The sequence below is a fragment of the Scyliorhinus canicula genome, chromosome 8, assembly GCF_902713615.1.
Source record: "Scyliorhinus canicula chromosome 8, sScyCan1.1, whole genome shotgun sequence".
In the NCBI taxonomy this organism is placed as follows: Eukaryota; Metazoa; Chordata; class Chondrichthyes; order Carcharhiniformes; family Scyliorhinidae; genus Scyliorhinus; species Scyliorhinus canicula.
The window spans coordinates 72,394,696-72,415,457 of NC_052153.1; the positions used below are offsets into that span (position 1 = coordinate 72,394,696).

A 20,762-nucleotide genomic window follows, 5' to 3' on the forward strand; every position below is an offset into this window, starting at 1 on the left:
GATATCCCTGTGAAGTATCCTGAGGAGTGCAAGACGAAAAGCTTCAACATGTCTTTTTTTTCAGCAATATATATCTTTGGTACTTAATCTCTTCCGCCCTCTGACCCAGCATCTGACCTGCCCTTTTGTTTCATTTGATGCCTTTTTCAACAATAAAACAAAAATAATATTGCTCTCCTCAGCTCTGAAGAAGAGTCAAACAGACATGAAACGTTAACTCTGTTTCTCTCTCTCCAGATGCTGCCAGTCCTGCTCGGTTTTTTCAGCATTTTCTGTTTTTATTTGAAGTATCTTTGGTAAAATATTGAAATTGCTACAGAGGGGTTGTCATTTTCATAGTCTCTATTGTTCTTCTGTGTTGATCATTACTAGATTGGGATCTTGATCAGTTCTCGGGCGACCTGGGTTCGATTCTGGCCTTGGGTGACCGCCTATATGGAGTTTTCACGTTCTCCCAATGTCTGCGTGGGTTTCCTCCAGGTGCTCCGGTTTCCTCCAAAGAGTGAAAATTATGTGGATTGGCCATGATCAATACACAGGGTTACGAGGATAGGATGGGGTATTGGGCCTAGTAGTGTGTTCTTTCAGTGGGTCGGTGCATACTCGAAGGGCCAAATGGCCTACTTCTGCACTGTAGGGATTCTGTGATACAGTGACATTTTAAAGAATTGAATCTATGTATGCAGCAGGAATTTAAGAGTTTGAAACATCACCTACATGTTAATTTCTGAACTTTCACCTTCAGGTTATTTTCTGACCTTTCTGGCACCTGTGAACAATATCACTATAGTACAAGGACAGACTGCCACTCTGTACTGCAAAGTTGCAGGCAACCCACTCCCAAACATAAGATGGCTAAAAAATGATGCACCGGTTTTTCAAGAAGCAAGACGGATCACAATAAGGAAAACCGAATACGGTTCTCGACTTCGAATTCAAGACCTGGATACAACAGACACAGGCTACTACCAATGTGTCGCATCAAATGGCAATAAAACCATCACAGCTACTGGAGTGCTGTATGTGAAACTTGGTATGTACTTTTTAAACTAAAACCTACAAAAAATTATGTATGTAAAATATACGTACACAAACAGAATCCTGAATGATTGATATGGTATGTATTCATCTTGCCTTACAATTTTATATGTATATAAGATTAGGAATTTCATAGATTACACTGTGTTGATTGCGGCTGCCATTTCTTCACATTCCTCCCTTGCATCTTGGTCCTTCACAGTAATACTTAGTTCTGTTGCTCTACTATTACAAACATGATCAGCTGATTTATCAGTCCATCGCTGATTCAAATCTCTTCCATATTCCCACTCATGACACTAATGAATGAACTGGATGTTTACCCAAAACCAAGAATCAAAAATGATTCCCTGATGCCAATTGGGCTCCATCCCTCACTGGTTTCTACAACTTTGAGTTCAGCTTGCAAAAACGGAAGATGTGTTCACTAGATAAAAGCAAATGGTACCCATTAGTGATCTGCTCTCTAGCTGGGATGGCCACGGTTACAGGAACATTTTGGCCACAGCTCTTTGCCTAGAATGTGATGGTTTAATGCTCGACAAAATAGAACAGTGGAAAATAACTGCTGTTAGCCTTTCATTATGACTCTTAGGATAATTAAAATAACTGGAACTTTTGCTGTCAGAAGCTTTGTGTGGTTTTGTGCTTTATTATTAGCTTTGGATACACTTTTATTAGATGGAGTGAGAACATCAACATCCCTTTTTGTCAAACATCTTGCACACAGTAAAGCCCAGTTTCATTGCTTGTGAGCAAGCTAAATGTTATACACCTACCTAAAAATGTTATTAATATGTTGCAGTTAGGAAGGGCTGAATGTAGTCGTCTTTGAGGCCTTTGCTGCTCTTTGAACCAAACCTGCTGTTGTCAAATTGGGATACTGTCTTGAGCCTATTTACAAGATTACATTATACATCGATCGTCTTGCATCATTAACTTTGTCTATACATGTGTTTCTGGAATCCACCTCTTCATTCACCTGAGGAAGGAGCTGCGCTCCGAAAGCTAGTGTTTCGAAACAAAACTGTTGAACTTTAACCTTGTGTTGTAAGACTGCCTACTATATTATACGGGCCTTAGAATATCAATACGTTCTATTCACAAACAGGCCCAGTTTCTTGTTTTTGGGATTCTTGGTCTGAGTCAATTATTCAATGAATTTGCAAATAATACTAGGGCCTGAGTTAATTTATAAAAGCAGTTTTCTCAAAAGCTGATGTGAGGAGGGACATAACTAAAAGCAGATGGTACTGGCCTAGTCTCTCCTTGGCTCTTTTTTCATAATGTGCCAGTGCATGGGTGCAGCATATCACTGATCCTGCATCTGCTCTTATCGGAGATAATTTGCACCTGAGAGACCTTGGCCAAGGGCCACGCAGAAAGTGTTTAATACAATCCAAGGACTGGGTTAAATTGTCTTTGGATTAGCCAATTTCCTTTCCTCACCTCAATGAAGGTCGATGATGTTGCAGATAATGGAGCAGTCCATGTCTCCATGCAGCAAGATCTGGACAACGTTCGGGGTTAGACTGATAAGTGGCATGTAACATTGTTACAAGAGGAGGCCATACTAGGAAATTGGGTCCAAAAATAGGATTGAACATGTAGGCAATTTAGGGATTGACAGATTGAGGCAAAACCTGCTAGCATGAAGTCAGAGGGATACGCCCACAACTGGCCTGAGTTACATTGTCCCATTCAGACTTAAACTCGTGAGTGGAAATACACAGGATGCCCCTGTTGAGCCAGGGTGGTCCACTCAAAATCCATTGTTCTTCGGGACACTCTTGTTTGACCAGCCATTAGCCTGTTACAGAGCCTAATGGCCTCTTTTGTCCACAGATGGGAGGTTAGTTGGATATCAATAATATGGCTCTGCTTTTGGACAAATGGGAGTGGGAAATCAGAAAACGAAGATAACAATAATAGGTTCAAGTCTGGACACCCCAGGAAAGAACGTTTGTTTGAGGAGATGGCAGAGCTCGAGAGGAGCGAATCCTGTTTGAACAGGTGCAGGAGAAGGATTATGAAAAGCCACAGATAGAGGCCATGGAAAGCTGTTTCAGACTCAGCCTTTCAAAAAGGGTTTGAAGGAGCTTCTCTAACAAAGGAAAAATTGCTTTGTAAATCCAGGTATCACCCTTGCCTGTCTGTGTAAATGGAATGAGAGCTGCATGTTCCTTTGAAGTACTATTTAATGGGAACTTGTGTGATGGGTTAAGAAACTACATGTAATCTGCTATTGTTAGAGTTTAAAATATATATTGTTTTTCTTTTGTTTTAATAACGTTTATTTAATAAAATAACCAAACCCTATTTCTTATGTTACCACCCCTGGAACAAATCGATCTTTCCGCACCGCATTAAAACTTAACAATGGTGTAGCTCTGGTCCAGTATCTTCGGCACTGTTGAGAGTTGTCCAGACATCCGTAACAATATTCATACCACACAAGTGCCAGAAAATTATCATCTCCAACAAGACAGAATAAAATTATTTGAACTTGACAATCAACGACATTGCTATCACTGAATCCCCCCACCGTCAACACCCTGGGTAGTAGGTCAGATGCAGGGAATTCTGTGAAGTGCAAATCACCACTTGACTCTCCAAAGCCTGTCCGCTATCTACTGGGCACAAGTCAAGTGTGTAATGGAATACCCTCCACTTGTCTGGATGAGTGTACCGGCAATTAAATTCGAGAAGCACAACACCATCCAAGACAAAAGACTTTGGTCGATACCCTTTCTATCAAGAACAAAAAACAGAAAAATTACAGCACAGGAACAGGCCCTTCAGCCCTCCAAGCCTGCGCTGATCCAGATCCTCTATCTAAAACTGTTACATATTTTCTAAGGATCTGTATCCCTCTGCTCCCTGCCCATTCATGTATCTGTCTAGATACATCTTAAATTATGCTATCGTCCCTGCCTCTACCACCTCCGCATTCTAGGTACCCACCACCCTCTGCGTAAAGAACTTTCCACTCATATCTCCCTTAAACTTTTCCCCTCTCACCTTGAACTCGTGACCCCGAGTAAGTGAGTCCCCCACTCTGGGGAAAAAGCTTCTTGCCATCCACCCTGTCTATACCTCTCATGATTTTGTAGACCTCAATGAGGTCCCCCCTCAACCTCCGTCTTTCTAATGAAAATAACCCTACTCAACCTCTCTTCATAGCTAGCACCCTCCATACCAGGCAACATCCTGGTGAACCTCCTCTGCACCTTCTCCAAAGCATCCACATCCTTTTGGTAATGTGGCGACCAGAACTGTACGCAGTATTCCAAATGTGGCTGAACCAAAGTCTTATACAACTGTAACATGACCTGCCAACTCTTCCGATGAAGGAAAGAATGCCGTATGCCTTCTTGACTCTATCGACCTGCGCAGCCATCTTCAGGGTACAGTGGACCTGAACAGCCAGATCTCTCTGTACATCAATTTTCCCCAGGGCTTTTTCATTTACCGTATAGTTCGCTCTTGAATTGAATCTTCCAAAATGCATCACCTCGCATTTGCCCGGATTGAACTCCATCTGCCATTTCTCTGCCCAACTCTATATTCTGCCGTATTGTCCGACAGTCCCCTTCACTATCTGCTACTCCACCAATCTTATTGTCATCTGCAAACTTGCTAATCAGACCACCTATACCTTCCTCCAGATCATTTATGTATATCACAAACAACAGTGGTCCCAGCACGGATCCCTGTGGAACACCACTGGTCACAGTTCTCCATTTTGAGAAACTCTCTTCCACTATTACTCTATCTCTTGTTGCCCAGCCAGCTCTTTATCCATCTAGCTCAGGGGTGGGCAAACTTTTCCGTGCAAGGGCCACATTCAGAAATTCACAATTTTAAAGGGCCGCATCGTCTATTAAGTAAAATAATTACTTCACCCGGTTATGATTCTGGGCGCCTCATATAGAACATAGAACAGTACAGCACAGAACAGGCCCTTCGGCCCTCGACGTTGTGCCGAGCAATGATCACCCGACTCAAGTCAACGTATCCACCCTATACCAGTAAGTAACCCAACAGGCCCCCCCCCCCCCCCCCCCCCCCCCCTCCCCCCCCCCCCATTAACCTTAAAAAAAAATTAAAAATTAAAAAAAAAAAAAATTTTTTTTTAATGACTTGGTGGGCCGCATAAAGACCTTTGGCGGGCCGTAGTTTGCCCACCCCTGATCTAGCTAGTACACCCTGGGCCTCATGAGACTTCACTTTCTCCATCAGCCTACCATGGGGAGCCTTATCAAATGCCTTACTAAAGTCCATGTTTTTGACATCTACAGCCTTTCCCTCATCAATTAACTTTGTCACTTCCTCAAAGAATTCTATTAAGTTGGTAAGACATGACCTTCCCGGCACAAAGCCATGTTGCCTATCACTGATGAGCCCATTTTCTTCCAAATGGGAATAGATCCTATCCCTCAGTACCTTCTCCAGCAGCTTCCCTACCACTCACGTCAGGCTCACCGGTCTATAGTTACCTGGATTATCCCTGCTACCCTTAAACAAGGGGACAACATTAGCAATTCTCCAGTCCTCCGGTACCTCACCCGTGTTCAAGCATGCTGCAAAGATATCTGTTAAGGCCCCAGCTATTTCCTCTCTCACTACCCTCAGTAACCTGGGATAGATCCCATCCGGACTTGGGGACTTGTCCACCTTAATGCCTTTTAGAATACCCAACACGTCCTCCCTCCTTATGCCGACTTGACCTAGAGTATTTTTTTTTAAAATTTAGATTAGCCAATTATTTTTTCCAATTAAGGGGCAATTTAGCGTGGCCAATCCACCTACCCTGCACATTTTTGGGTTGTGGGGGCGAAACCCACGCAGACACGGGGAGAACGTGCAAACTCCACACGGACAGTGACCCAGAGCCGGGATCGAACCTGGGACCTCAGCGCCGTGAGGCGGTTGTGCTAACCACTAGGCCACCGTGCTGCCCGACCTAGAGTATTTAAACATCCATCCCTAACCTCAACATCCGTCATGTCTCTCTCCTTGGCGAATACCGATGCAAAGTACTCATTAAGAATCTCACCCACTTTCTCTGACTCCATGCATAACTTTCCTCCTTTGTCCTTGAGTGAGCCAACCCTTTCTCTAGTTACCCTCTTGTTCCTTATATATGAATAAAAGGCTTTGGGATTTTCCTTAACCCTGTTGGCTAAAGATATTTCATGACCCCTTTTAGCCCTCTTGATTCCTCGTTTCAGATTGGTCCTACATTCCCGATATTCTTCCAAAGCTTTGCATGTCTTCAGTCGCCTAGACCTTATCGGTGCTTCCTTTTTCCTCTTAGCTAGTCTCAATTTCACCTGTCATCCATGGTTCCCTAATCTTGCCATTTCTATCCCTCATTTTCACAGGGACATGTCTGTCCTGCACTGTAATCAACCTCTCTTGAAAAGCATCCCACATATTAAAAGTGGATTTACCTTCAAACAGCTGCTCCCAATCCACATTCCCCAGCTGCTGCCGAATTTTGGTATAGTTGGCCTTCCCCCAATTTTGCACTCTTCATTTAGGACCACACTCGTCTTTGTCCATGAGTATTCTAAAACTTACGGAATTGTGATCACTATTCCCAAAGTAATCCCCGACTGAAACTTCAACAACCTGGCCGGGCTCATTCCCCAACACCAGGTCCATTATGGCCCCTTCCCGAGTTGAACTATTTAAATACTGCTCTAGAAAACTCTCCTGGATGCTCCTTACAAATTCTGTTCCATCTAGACCTCTGACACTAAGTGTATCCCAGTCAATGTTGGGAAAATTAAAATCTCCCATGAACACCACCCTGTTCCTCCTACATCTCTCCATAATCTGTTTACATATTTGTACCTCTATCTCATGCTCACTGTTGGGAGGTCTGTAGTACAGCCCCAACATTGTTACCGCACCTTTCCTATTTCTGAGCTCTGCCCATATCGCCTCACTCCTCTGCCCTCCTTCAGCACAGCTGTGATATCCCCTCTGACCAGTAATGCAACACCTCCACCCCTTTTACCTCCCTCTCTATCAACCCTGAAGCATCGATATCCTGGGATATTTAGTTGCCAATTATGCCCTTCCCTCAACCAAGTCTCAGTAATAGCAATAACATCATACTCCCAGATACTAATCCAAGCCCTAAGTTCATCTGCCTTACCTACTAAACTTCTTGCATTAAAACAAATGCACCTCAGACCACCAGTTCCTTTGCATTCATCATCTGCTCCCTGCCTATTCTTCCCCCTAGTCACACTGACTTCATGATCTAGTTCCTTACAGGCTTTAGTTACGACCTCCTTACTGTCCACTAACCTCCTCATTTGGTTCCCACCCTCCTGACACATTAGTTTAAACCTTCCCCAACAGTGTTAGCAAAAGCACCCCCAAGGACATTGGTTCCAGTCCGGCCTAGGTGTAGATCGTCCAATTTGTAGTAGTCCCACTTCCATCAGAATCGGTCCCAATGTCCCAAAAATCTGAACCCTTCCCTCCTGCACCATCTCTCAAGCCACGCATTCTTCCTGCCTATTCTTTCATTTCTACTCTGATTACCACGTGGCACTGGTAGCAATCCTGAGATTACTACCTCTGAGGTCCAGCTTTTTAACTTGGCTCCTAACGCCCTAAATTCTGCTTGTAGGACCTCATCCCATTTTGTACCTATATCATTGGTGCCTATATGCACCACAACAACTGGCTGTTCACCCTCCTCCTTCAGAATGTTCTGCAGCCGATCTGAGACATCCCTGACCCGTGCACCTGGGAGGCAACATACCATTCAGGAGTCTCGTTTTCGACCACAGAACTGCCTATCTACTCCCCTTACAATTGAATCCCTTATGACTGTAGCCCTCCCACTCTTTTTCCCGCCGTTCTGTACAGCAGAGCCAGCCACGGTGCCATGAACCTGGCTACTGCTGCCTTCCCCTGGTGAGCCATCTCCCCCAACATATCTAAAATGGTATACCTGTTTTGGAGGGAGATGACCGCAGGGGACACCTGCACTGCCTTTTGGTCACCCATTCCCTTTCTCCCTCCGCAATCCTATTCTGTGGTGTGACCAATTTGCTAAACGTGCCATCCACGACCTCCTCAGCATCGCGGGTGCTCCAAAGTGAGTCCATCCGCAGCTCCAGAGCCATCAAGCGGTCTTAACAAGAGCTGCAGCTGGACACACTTCCCGCACGTGAAGGAGCCAGGGACATCAGCCACGTCCCTGAGCTCCCACATTGAGCAAGAGGAGCATGTCATGGGTCTGAGATCACCTGCCATTTTTAACCTTAAACTTAACTTTGTCCAACTATAATATCAAATAATAGATAAATGAAAAAGGAAAAAAAAAAGAAAAATTGTTCCCAATCACATGGTTTAAAAAAAATAGAAATTTAAAAATCTTATCTTATCAGCACACCTCAGGGAAAAGAAAAACTGCTTCCAGTCACCAGCCAATCACTTACCTGTGGCTGTGATGTCACGGTTCAACTTCTTTCTACTTCTACCTGCCCTCGAGTCTCCCTCTTGATCTTTACTCGGCTGGGATCCTTACAGTGATTGTTTTTTTTTTGGTTAGAGGAGGAGGTAGGGAAGACCATTTGGGGGTAGAGAATTCCAACAATTCACAACCGACTGAATTGAGAAATTATCCTCATCTCAATCCTTATCAATCCCAAATCCTTATCCTGAGGCTGTGCCCCATGATGTTCCAGATTCTCCAGCCAGTGTTAACATGTCTGTGCCTAACCTGTCAAGTCCCTTCTGAATGTTATACTCAAAAAAAGCCTTTACTTCCCCAACACTCGGGCATTTGATACAATCAGACACTCTTAAATGCTGCCTTTCATTTTGTTTTTTAGAGATGTAAATACATTTTCATTGCTTTCTAAAGGGGAAAGCCTCTCTGAAATTGTTCAGTCGCTTCCAACATGGCAGTGGATGGTACAGGGACAGAATCAGTCACCACACCCCATCTCGGCCTCCAACCTCCACAGGCGCAGAGGCTGGGAGATGGAGGTTTTAGGATCAGATCATCGGCAAGCATAAAGTTAATTAATGATGAATTTGTGTTGCTGTCTGTGGGTGCCCCACCCCCTGCCCCCAGCCATCACTGCTTCCTGTTACTGCCTAACTTCCCAGTCTCTACTCTCCATCATGTCACTTTTTAAAAATTATATTTATATTTCAATATCTACCATACTCTCACTCGGAACATATTGATGTTAAGGGTCAAGCTAACAAAAGAGAGAGAATTCTTAAGCAATCCACTGTCCTCATCACAACTGCTTTACGAAAGCTGTCCTCACCCACTGATGGATCAAGTCAGAGAAAATAAGCTATGAGGAAAGATTAAAGAGGCTTATGCTTCACGGTCTAGAAAGAAAAGATTAAAGGGAGTGCCTCATTGAAGTACATAAAATATTAATTACCGTTGATAATGTGTAGCCAGATTGTTACTGTGATTCGTGCCTAGAAAGAATAATTATGGGATATAAAATAGAAATTAATTAAAAATAAATCTAAAGAAAACAAGAGTCAAGATCACATTTCTTAAAGAGTGATGAATGGAACAGTCTACCAAACAGGTTAGTATAAGAATTAGGGTTGTTCAAAGTACAATTAAATGTTCTGATGGGAGAGTTAGAACAGAATCCATTCAGGCAGTGAAATATTGTCATTGTATAGAATTCCTACAGTGCAACAGGAGGCCATTCGACCCATCAAGTCTGCACCCATCCTTCGAAAGAGCACTGTGCCTCTGTCCTCTGCCCTGCCCTATCCCCATAACACAAGCTGCACATCCCTGGACACCAAGGGATGGTCAATCCACCTAACCTGCACATTTTTGGACTATACAATGTAGGGAATATAGTGGGGAAAATTAGAGATGGTAGGGAATGTACTAGGGGGGTGGAATTCATTTTCAGCGGAATTCTCCCAAAAAATTTCCAAGTGCGGTCTCCGTCGGGAAATGTAGTGAAATTCCCACCAGATGGGACAGCACAATCCAGTTTGCAATCCACGCACACTTCGAGTTCTTCTGCGAGTTTGGCACCGGCACTGAGGGATAGGTCTAACCACGCCAGCAAGACCCGATCTCAAAGTGGCAGTAAGGAACCCACCGACCCAACATTGCACGGCATCAGGGCTTCAGTGCCCACCTGTCCCGCCAGCACCATCCTCTCTGGCACTGGGGCTCTCCCTATGGGTCTTGCTTCAGACCCACCCCCCCCCACCCCATTGCTAAGGTTGCTATGTCCCTGACCACCTGAGGGCTACAATATTCTCGAGGCCCCCCTAGCTTGTTCATCACGCCTGGTCTCTGGTGCTGGAGACTTCCGGCCAGTTTCATGCTGCGCCAGCGGCGGGGAGAATAGAAGGAGCCGAGAGGATTGGGCTTCAGCAGGCCTGGCATATTTAAATTATTATTTGGCTGTGAACCAGATTATGCCAGCTGCAGCGGACTGGGAGCTTTGCGCACTGTTCAGTGCCCAGCTCAAATCCTGTGTCTGGGCTCTCCCGCTTATTCACCCAACATAGCGGGATTTGCAGCGGGCGCAATGCGGCTGGAAAATCGCCCCCTTTTTCTTGTTTTACTTTGATAGTTGTGTGTGTTACAATGTCTTGGTGAGGTTTTGCTAATTCAAGGGAGTAATCTGAAATAGTATTCATTAAGAACTATTTACAAAGACCTCATAATAAGCACATGTTTCTGACGCATGCTGCCCGGATACACATTATCAATGACAATTAATATTTTATGTACTTCAATGAGGCACTCCCTTTAATCTTTTCTGTCTATCCCATGAAGCATAAGCCTCTTTAATCATTCCTCGCAGCTTATTTTCCATGAATTGGTCCATCATCGTTACCATCATTATCTCATTAAGATAAACATTAACCCTTTGCTCCACATTTCCCCCTCAAGTATAATCTTAAAATTGTTATATTCTTTTCTTAAACTATTTACATTACATTCCACCTGTAGATCTCTTGTACTGTTTACAACTTCTAGCCAACTCCTTACCTACTGTCCCGTTCCCCGACAACCTCCAAGTCACCTGTCACCAAAGACATCAATCCCCAACAGTGGCAGGAGGAAGTGTTGGATGTATGTGTCCTCTTATCTCCTTGGAGGGCAAAATCATTGTGTAGAGTGTGATAGCAGCTTCTCAAGATAGCTGATTCCTTGGCTGTGACTCTTAAGATGACCTGAATGTAAAAGCCGGAAATCAATCGGGGAAAAGCTGATTCATGAGAGAAATCTTTGGCACTGGGATGATCACAACTCATTGAAAAGGAAGATAATTAACTGACATTCTCCTGTAATCTTCTGCATTGCCCACTGAGGAAAGATGGTGCTTTCACCTCCTATGACGAACCCTGAGCTGTATTATATACTACTGCTTTGACAATGAAATATAGAACCAATACCTGAGACCAGGATGAATCTGACACATAAAAAGAAAGTCAAAGAACATCCTGAAGACATTGCAGGATACAAAGAAAAGCCAATTTCCCTACTACTCTTAATGTAGGAACTGCACTTTTTGCAGACAGAGGAATCATTTTCATGCTTGCTTCAGTGTGAGGCTGCACCACTGAAGGCAATGGGATCACAGTGCCTGAATGAGAAAGTTGCATTGCATCATCATCACCAAAGGCACTGATGATGATGGTGCAACATCTGGACTTGGATCTGTATGAAGTTCTTGTGTGGTGCTCTTCAGCTGTAGAAGCTCTTTAGTTTGGGCCTTTGCTTCTTTACGGAAAGATTTCGGTGTATCCATGAGTTGCTGCTGAGATCCAAGAATGAGCTGCAGTTTACATTTGTACAAATTAATAAACTCTTGACTTCCTCTGTTGGTTCGATGCAATTCAGAGTAACGCATCTCATTCTCCCTTTCTTGATAGCTGCCAGCAATTGTTTTAAAAAAAAACATTTGATTAAGGCATTTAAAATGTTATAATAATAATAACAGTAAACAGTACAAATACAAATATAAACATAGTGCAAAGACCACCTCCCTCCCTCAGAAGTCCCAACTCTTCAAAGCAATAATCTAAGCCCCCCACCTCTTGTTGACAGTTTTTTCAAAAGAAGTTGACAAACGTCTGTCACCTCTGGACGAATCCAAGCATTGACCCTCTTAGGGCGAACTTTATTTTCTCCAGTCTGAAAAACCAAGCTATGTCACTAAGCCAGATGTCTGAATTCGGGGGCTTTGAGTCCCTCCACGCTAACAATATCCATCTCCGGCCTACCAAGGAGGCAAAGGCCAAGACGTTAGACTTTCTCGCCACCTGGACTCCCGGATCTTCTGACACTCCGAAAATCGCCATCTCTGGACTCGACACCACTCTTGTTTTTAACACCATGGACATGGCATCTGTAAAACCCTGCCAAAATCCCCTAAGCTTCGGACATGCCCAAAATGTGGACATGGATTGCTGGCCCTCCCGCACATCTCGCACACCTGTCCCCAATCCCCAAAAAACTTGCTTGTCCAGGCCACCATCATGTGTGCCCGGTGAATGACCTTAAACTGAATCAGGCTGTGCCTGGCACATGATGAGAATGTGTTGGCGCTGCTCAGCGCATCCTCTCAAAGACCTGCCTCTATCCACCCCCCCCCCCCCCCCCCCCCCCCCCCCCCCCCCCCGGAGTTCGTTGTCCCTTTTGCGCTTTAGCTCCTCTGTCTACGTTTCCTCCGACTCCATGAGTTCTTTATAAATATCCAAAACCTTCCCCTCTCCCACCCATGTTCTGAAAACTACCCTGTTCTGTATCCCACGTGGTGGTAGGAGCAGAAAAGTCGAAACCTGCCTTTGCAAAAAATCAGGTACCTGCAGATATCTGAATTCCTTTCCTGCTAGCAGTTCAAATTTCTCCTCTAAATCCTTCAAACAGGGGAAGCTCCCACCTATAAATAGATCCCCCCTCCTCTTAATCCCTGCTCTCTGCCGTCTTCGAAACCCCCATCCAGCCCTCCCAATTGGAGCCCAGGCCGATGCTCCCTCCACTCTCATATGCTTCCTCCCATGCCCCCCGACTCTCTCTCTCTCTTCCCCCCCCCCCCCCCCCCACTTCCTAATCATGACTATATATATTTGCCGCCCCGTAATAATTGCTAACGTTTGGCAGCGCCAACACACCCTCCCCTTGGCCGTGCTCCAACAACACTTTCTTCACTCGCGGGGTTTTATCCACGTACACAAAACCCAAAATCACCTTGTTTACTCGTTTAAAAAGGCCCTTGGGATAATGATGGGGAGGCACTGAACAAACAAACAGAAAACTGAGGAGGACCATCATTTTCACGGTCTGTACTCTTCCCCACCAGTGACAGCGGAGCGGGAGTATGTCCCACCTTCTAAAAGTCCTCCTTCATCTGTTCTACTAGCCAAAACAAATTTAGTTTATGTAAGAGCTCCCGTTCCCGTGCCACCTGGTTTCCCAAATAACGGAAGCTCCCTCCCACCACTCTGAATGGCAGCTCTCCCAATCTCCTCTCCTGCCCCTTGCCTGGATCGCAAATATCTCGCTTTTCCCCATATTCAATTTGTACCCTGAAAACAGGCCAAATCCCCCTAAAATCCTCCAAATCTCTCCCATCCCCCCTAACAGCTCGGCGATATACAGGAGCAGGTCATCAGTGTATAGTGAGACCTTGTGTTCTACCCCCCCTCGGACCACTCCGTTCCAGTCCCTTGAACCTCTTAGTGCCGTCGCCAGTGGCTCTGTGGGGAGAGGGGTCATCCCTGCCTAGTCTCTCGGTGCAATTTAAAATAGTCCGACGTCAACACATTCCTTCGGACACTCGCCACCGGTACTTGGTACAACAACCGGACCCAATCAATGAAGCCCCGCCCAAACCCGAACCGCTCCAACACCGCCCACAAATAGGTCCAGTCCACCTGATCGAAGGCCTTTTCTGCGTCCATCGCGACCACTACTTCCACCTCCCTCACCTCTGGGGGCATCATGATCACATTTAAGAGCCTTTAGTAGGCAGCATGGTGGCCTAGTGGTTAGCACAGCTGCCACATGGCGCTGAGCTGCCACATGTTTGATCCCGGCTCTGGGTAACTGTCTGTGTGGAGTTTGCACATTCTCCCCGTGTCTGCGTGGGTTTCGCCCCCACAACCCAAAAATGTGCAGAGTAGGTGGATTGGCCACACTATTTTGTCCCTTAATTGGAAAAAATAATTGGGTAATCTAAATTTTTTTTTTAAATTTAAGAGCCTTCTAACGTTGGCCGTTAACTGCCTGCCCTTATCAAACCCCGTCTGGCCTTCCCTTATCACCTCTAGGACACAATCTTCTACCCTTGAGGCCAAGATTTTAGCCAACAGTTTAGCATCAATGTTCAATAGGGAAATTGGCCTACATGACCCGCGTAACTCAGGGTCCTTCACCAGCTTCAGGATCAGTGAGATCGAGGCCTGTGACATTGCTGGGGGAAGAACCCGCTGCTCCCTTGCCTCATTAAATGTCCTCACCAGCAGTGGGCCCAGAATCTCAGAGAACGTTTTGTAAAATTCCACTAGCTAGCCGTCCGGTCCCGAGGCCTTACACGACTGCATGGCCTCTAGCTCCTCTGCTATTACTTCAATCCCGATCGGGGCTCCTAGCCCATCCACCAACCCTTCCTCCACCCTCGGAAACAGCCCTCCCAGAAACTGCCTCATCTCTTCCACCCCCGCTGGGGGTTCTGACTCATATAACCGGCTGTAAAACTCCTTAAATGCCCTGTTCACCTCTGCTGGGTCCAAGACCATGTTCCCAGCTCTGTCCTTTACTCTACCTATCTCCCTGGCCACCTTCCTTTTCCTTAGCTGGTGTGCAAGCATTCTGCTGGCCTTCTCTCCATACTCGTATACCTACCCCCTCGCCTTCCTCAGCTGCTCCACCATCTTCCCCGTAGACAACAGACCAAACTCCATCTATAGCCTCCGCCGTTCCTTCAATAACCCTACCCCCGGGGCCTCCGCATATCTACCTGGAGTATTTCCCCAACCAACCTATCTACCTCTGCTCTCTCCACCTTCCTCCTGTGGGCCTGTATCAATATTAGCTCCCCTCTAACTACTGCCTTCAGCGCTGCCCAAACCATTGCTGCTGAGACTTCCCCCATGTTATTTATTTCCAGATAGTTCTGGATGGACTCCCTCACACGCCCGCACACCCCTTCGTCCGCTAACAGTCCTACGTCCAATCTCCATTGCGGTTGCTGGCCCACCTCCTTGCACACCTGTAAATTGACCTAATGTGGGGCATGATCCGACACAGCAATCGCCGAATACTCAGTATCAACCACCCCCGCCAATAGAGCCCTGTCTAGGATTAAAAAATCGATCCGGGATTGTACTCATACAAAAAGAAGGAAAACTCCTTCGCTCTTGGCCAACCAAACCGCTATGTGTCTACCCCACCCATCTGCTCCATAAACCCCTTTAATTCCTTTGCCATTGCTGGCACCCTCCCTGTCTTTCAGCTCGACCAGTCCAACCTTGGATCAATGACCATATTAAAGTCTCTCCCCCCCCCAACCACGATCAGCTTCTGTGAATCCAGTCTGGGATCTTCCCTAACTCCCGTCTTTTAAACTCCACGTCATCCCAGTTTAGTGTGTAGACATTAACGAGCACCACCGGTGTCCCGTCCTGCTTCCAGCTGACCGTGATATGACTGCCTCCCCCATATCCACAACTATTTTCTCCATTTCAAATGACACCCATTCATTAATCAGGATCGCGACCCCCCCCCTAGTCTTAGAGTCCAACCCTGAGTGAAATACCTGCCGACCCACCCCTTCCTCAATCTGATCTGATCTGTTACCCTCAGGTATGTCCCCTGTAGCATTGCCACGTCCACCTTCAATCCCGTCAAATGCGTGAACACGCGAGCCCTCTTAACTGGCCCACTCAGCCCTCTAACGTTCCACGTGATCAGCCTGACCGGGAGGCATCTCGCCCCAGCTGCCAGCAATTGATGATGATGTAATTGAGTTCAGTAGACAAATTCAATTCTTTCTTAACCTTTTCATCAAAGCGCTGAATCTCCTCAAAAGAGACAACAGAGACTTCAGAGGCACTGGCGCCACATCTGGAACATTTTGAAATAGGTAGATTGGTTCTCCCTGTCTTGTCTGCATTTCTGGTGGGCTTTTTCACTTGCTTTTCAGGGAGCAAGGCTCCCAACTTTAGCTCTACATACTGGATCAACCCATCCCAAGCCCCAACACCTCCCTAAAGTAATTCCAAATTCTACTGTTACAACTCTGCTAGCCTGGCAATCTATTCAGCCTTCTCTCTGAGCAAATCCTCTCTGGTTTCCAAAAAATCTGATGGTGATCGTTGAGTACACCAACTACGACACAGTCATGAATTAATTCATGCATTTAAGGGCCAAGTTCTAGTCAATCAGCTAATAAAAAAAAAATCAATGAATTCACCCAGCCTTTGGCTCCTCTGGTTGAATCTTGCTCTTTCAAAGCCCATATTCCTTTTCAGACTGAAATACTCATCGCAGACCCACATAACCTCATTGTAGGACACCAAGGTCTTCTGGACACCTTGTTGTGCCAGGGCATCATCAGCTATGGCACGGAGATACAAACGTCTGAGAACACGCGCTACCGATTCAAAAACAGCTTCTTCCCTGCTGTTACGAGACTCCTGAATTACCCTCTTATGGACTGATCTGATCTCTTCACACATCTTCTCTTATGAGTAGTACTGCACTCCTTTATGCTTCACCCGATGCCTGTATCTATGTATTCAAATTGTGTATTTATGTTTTTTTTTCATGTATGCATCTGTACACATGTCTGGACTGTACACAAAACAATACTTTTCACTGTACCTCGGTACACGTGACAATAAACAAATCCAATCCAATAACTAAGTATCCACTAAACACATTAGTAATAGATGGGCGTTGTCCACGCAAGTGTCAATAAATTTTTAATAGCAGCGAGACTTAATTATTGCCACTTACATACCTCTCTGACACTAATAATTTTTAAAATGTTATAAGTCTCATCCCTTCAGATCTTAATTGTTGGTCTTAATTATTGTTGGAAATTTTAAAGAAAGTATAATTCTTTTTAACTTGGTCTCATCTTTTTTTCGCAATCAATCTTTCTTTCCCTCTCGTGCTGTCTGTAGGTCAATTAGCATTGAATTAATTAGTACAATTTATATGTTCGGGTTTAAACTACATCTCTTGGTGTGGATTTTTAAATTTTATTGGTTGAGAAGACATACCATTGATTTCCCTGTTCACATAGTTTCCAGATCCCTTGTGAAGAGCATTGTGTATTTTTATAATAATCTTTATTAGTGTCGCAAGTAGGCTTACCTTAACACGCAATGAAGTTACTGTGAAAATCCCCTTGTCGCAACATTCTGCTGCCTGTTCGGATACACAGAGGGAGAAGTCAGAACGTCCAATTCACCTAACAAGCACGTCTTTCATGCCCCACATTATTACTTGTGGGAGGAAACCGGAGCACCCAGAGGAAACTCACGCAGACACAGGGAGAACGTGCAGACTCCACACAGACAGTGACCCAAATTGGGAATCGATCCCCAAGACCCTGGCGCTGTGAAGCAACAGTGCTAACCACTGTACTTTGGCTCTCTGATTCAGTGGTAATGGGGTCAATTTAGGATACTGGAAAATTTTAATCATGCCGAAAGTAGAATTTTAAAATACTTATTCATTTTACGTCTTGGTGAAAAAAAAGATAAAACACATGTGTAACTGCACACGGTACACCAGTGTACAGTTAACAATGTGTTAATAACTTATGAACTCTTTCTATTTATCACTTGTTCACCACCCTTTTGCTCACCACCTCCTGAGCTCCCCAACCCTCCTACTAACTGCCTCTCCTGCTTCCCTCCCACTTCTCCCTCTCATAGTTGCCTTTCCCTCTCTTTCCTTTCCCACCTGCTCGCCGCTTATTCACGATCCTGCTAAAGGCAGCACGGTAGCACAATGGTTAGCACTGTTGCTTCACAGCGCCAGGGTCCCGGGTTCGATTCTCGGCTTGGGTCACTGTCTGTGCAGAGTCTGCACGTTCTCCCCGTCGCGGTGGGTTTCCTCCGAGTGCTCCGGTTTCCTCCCAGAAGTCCCGAAAAACGTGCTGTTAGGTAATTTGGACATTCTGAATTCTCCCTCCGTATACCCGAACAGGCGCTGGAATGTGGCGACTCGTGTCTTTTCACGGTAGCTTCATTGTACTGTTAATGGAAGCCTACTTGTGACAATAAAGATTTTTTTTTTAATTAACCAACCCTCCTTCTCGATGAATGGGAAAGTTAACGGTGAACTGGAGGGTTGATGGCGAGGAAGAAAGAAGCAGCAAGCGGCTCGCAAGGAATACCAGTACTACTCTAATTACTGAGAGGCGCAGTCCAAAAATGCACAAAAATTCTGTGGGTAAGTGCAATGTTTGCTTCTGACTGCAAAATCTAGGCCATCATGCTGTGGTGGGAAGAGGTATGTAACTTCACGGAATTATCTGAAAGATAAATGCTCTTGATATAAAATTTTAAATGTAGCATGTATGTTTTTTTGTCTAATTTGTCAAATATTTTAACTCAGGCATTTATTTCATCCTATTTTTTTTCCTTCTAGGGCAGTCTCCAACTCTAAATCCACATCACGGTTCACAGTAAGTAAGGCTGATGAGTCAAACTTTGCATATTTCAGATCGTGTCAGTATATTTTGTAGAATTTATTATTTTCAGAACAAAAGGATGTAGTTTATAGTTTCCTGCACTTTTCTATTTAGAATATTTCAAAATGTTATGCGATGCATAAAGTGGGGATGTGTGGACATGGAATGATATTTTTGAAGCGGGGAGTCACCTCGCCTCTCCTCTCCTGTGGCACATTACCAAGGTGGCAAAATTCAGTTTGTGAATTCATCATGACAAGGAATTTCGGGGCCAGTAAGCTGGAGTTCCTATGTGTGCTGTTTGTCTTCTGTTCCACCCCAATCAACAAAACAGCATAATATAGGTTCACATATCTTTTCTTTTAACTAAAATTACTCGCCTTTAATATTCTGGAACTTTAAGGGTAATTTGAGGGTAAAGTTTGCAAATGATTTTGAGGAAGTAGCAATGGGGCCTGTTTTTTTATCTTGCTGACATTAATTTATATTCAATCCAATTATAAGATTGCTGCATTGGTTTTATTTTGTTTTAAAATATCCCACTGGGGCTGACACCTTTGAAAATGGGGCTTCAGCCTGATGTAGTGGAGTCACTGCTTCTTAACAAAACCATTCTCAAACCAATCTTCAATCCTTGAATTTTGTTTTTGTTTTTACTTTGAAAGTCTTGGTCGAAGTAACCGTTGTCCAGTGCACCTGGTGCCCTCAAGCTGCCAAATGGTATTTGTTGGTTTTGGCAGGTTTCAGATCTGGGAGCACGGCAACAGCAGTGGGCTGAGACTGAAACACAGGCTTCATTTTGTTCACTTGAAATTCAGCTCCCAAGGAAGGATTAAATAAAAAATATTCATATAGTACTTTCCAAAATTAACTTTATTATACTAATACATTTTTTCAGTTTTTAGTTCTTTAAACTTACTGGATGGAGGTGGAATGGTACCAGTTTTGTGGTGTGGACTTGTGACTCCTGGAACATGATTCATTGTCCATTAACTTTAAGGAATCATTGAGTTTGGCTGTGTACATTTCCTAAATTTTCCATGTTTATAATGTAACAGCGGTTTTGGAACCCTTGCACAACAACATTGGAATAACTGGACTGGAAATTCCTGGTCTAAAATTTCAGGAAGGATCGGGAGGCAAAAGAAATCAGAGACAAATGCTATTTAGGGCCTGTGGGCTGGATTTTCATGAAGCAGACAGAAAACATGAGTCGGAAAAGTTCCTGACCCCGCAAACACATCCCCATGAAGGAAGACCTCCTCACCATGTGTTTATTCCGGGGAAGTGAGGGCAGGATGAAGTGGGGCCTGCCATAACTGGAGGTACGTCAAAAGGAGGTTGAGGAGGATGTGACTGTCAAAGAATCATGGGGTTATGCGAAGACAGAACAGAAAACATTGTGAGTGCAACTGCGATTAAGCAAGGCTGGATTTGAGGCCAAGATACTCTGAGATGGGGTGAGTAGTGATGAGGATCAACTTGCTCAGGGCAAGTGCAGAGTCCTGGACAGGGGGCGGACAGAGAAGACGAATGAGGTGCAGGCAGGCAACAAAGGCCATACCCTTAGCATCAAGTGCACCTCTGAAGAAGAAGCTATCTGGAAATGCGTGAGATCCAGTGCAGCAAAAGACTGCTCCTGGCTTGGTAGCTGGTATCAGAGTTTTGTACCCTTGTTGGCAAAGACTTCAAACCTCATGGAAATGCTCACATTCCTTGCCGTAGCCGTTGTGGTCAAGAACTTCTTTGCTTCTGGCAAATTCCAAGGATCAGTAGCTGACTTTGGTGGTGTTTCACAAGCAGCAGCACACTTGCTGCAAAAGGCCTGTCACTGATGCCCTATTTGTGTAAGTTGAGCATTACATTCAGCGGGGGGCCTCAGACACAGAGAGCAGTGGGATTCACCTCCATCATGAGATTCCAGTGGATTCAGGGCATCATCAATTCCACCTGTGTTGCCATGAACTTGCCACGTATGCAGCCATTAAAAGGCTTCCACCCCGCAAAAATTCAATTGTTATGGAA

General features: G+C 44.9%; 1 protein-coding gene across 3 annotated transcripts in view; it reads left to right on the forward strand.

Moving 5' to 3' along the window:
- ror2 (receptor tyrosine kinase-like orphan receptor 2) overlaps positions 1-20,762 on the forward strand; it is a 323,434-nt gene that overhangs the window by 253,032 nt on the left and 49,640 nt on the right. For all 3 annotated transcript variants that reach the window (XM_038804721.1, XM_038804722.1, XM_038804723.1), the window contains 2 exons: positions 746-1,033; positions 18,695-18,731. In XM_038804721.1, the coding sequence (XP_038660649.1) occupies positions 746-1,033; positions 18,695-18,731 (325 nt within the window). The remainder of the gene's footprint in view (positions 1-745; positions 1,034-18,694; positions 18,732-20,762) is intronic.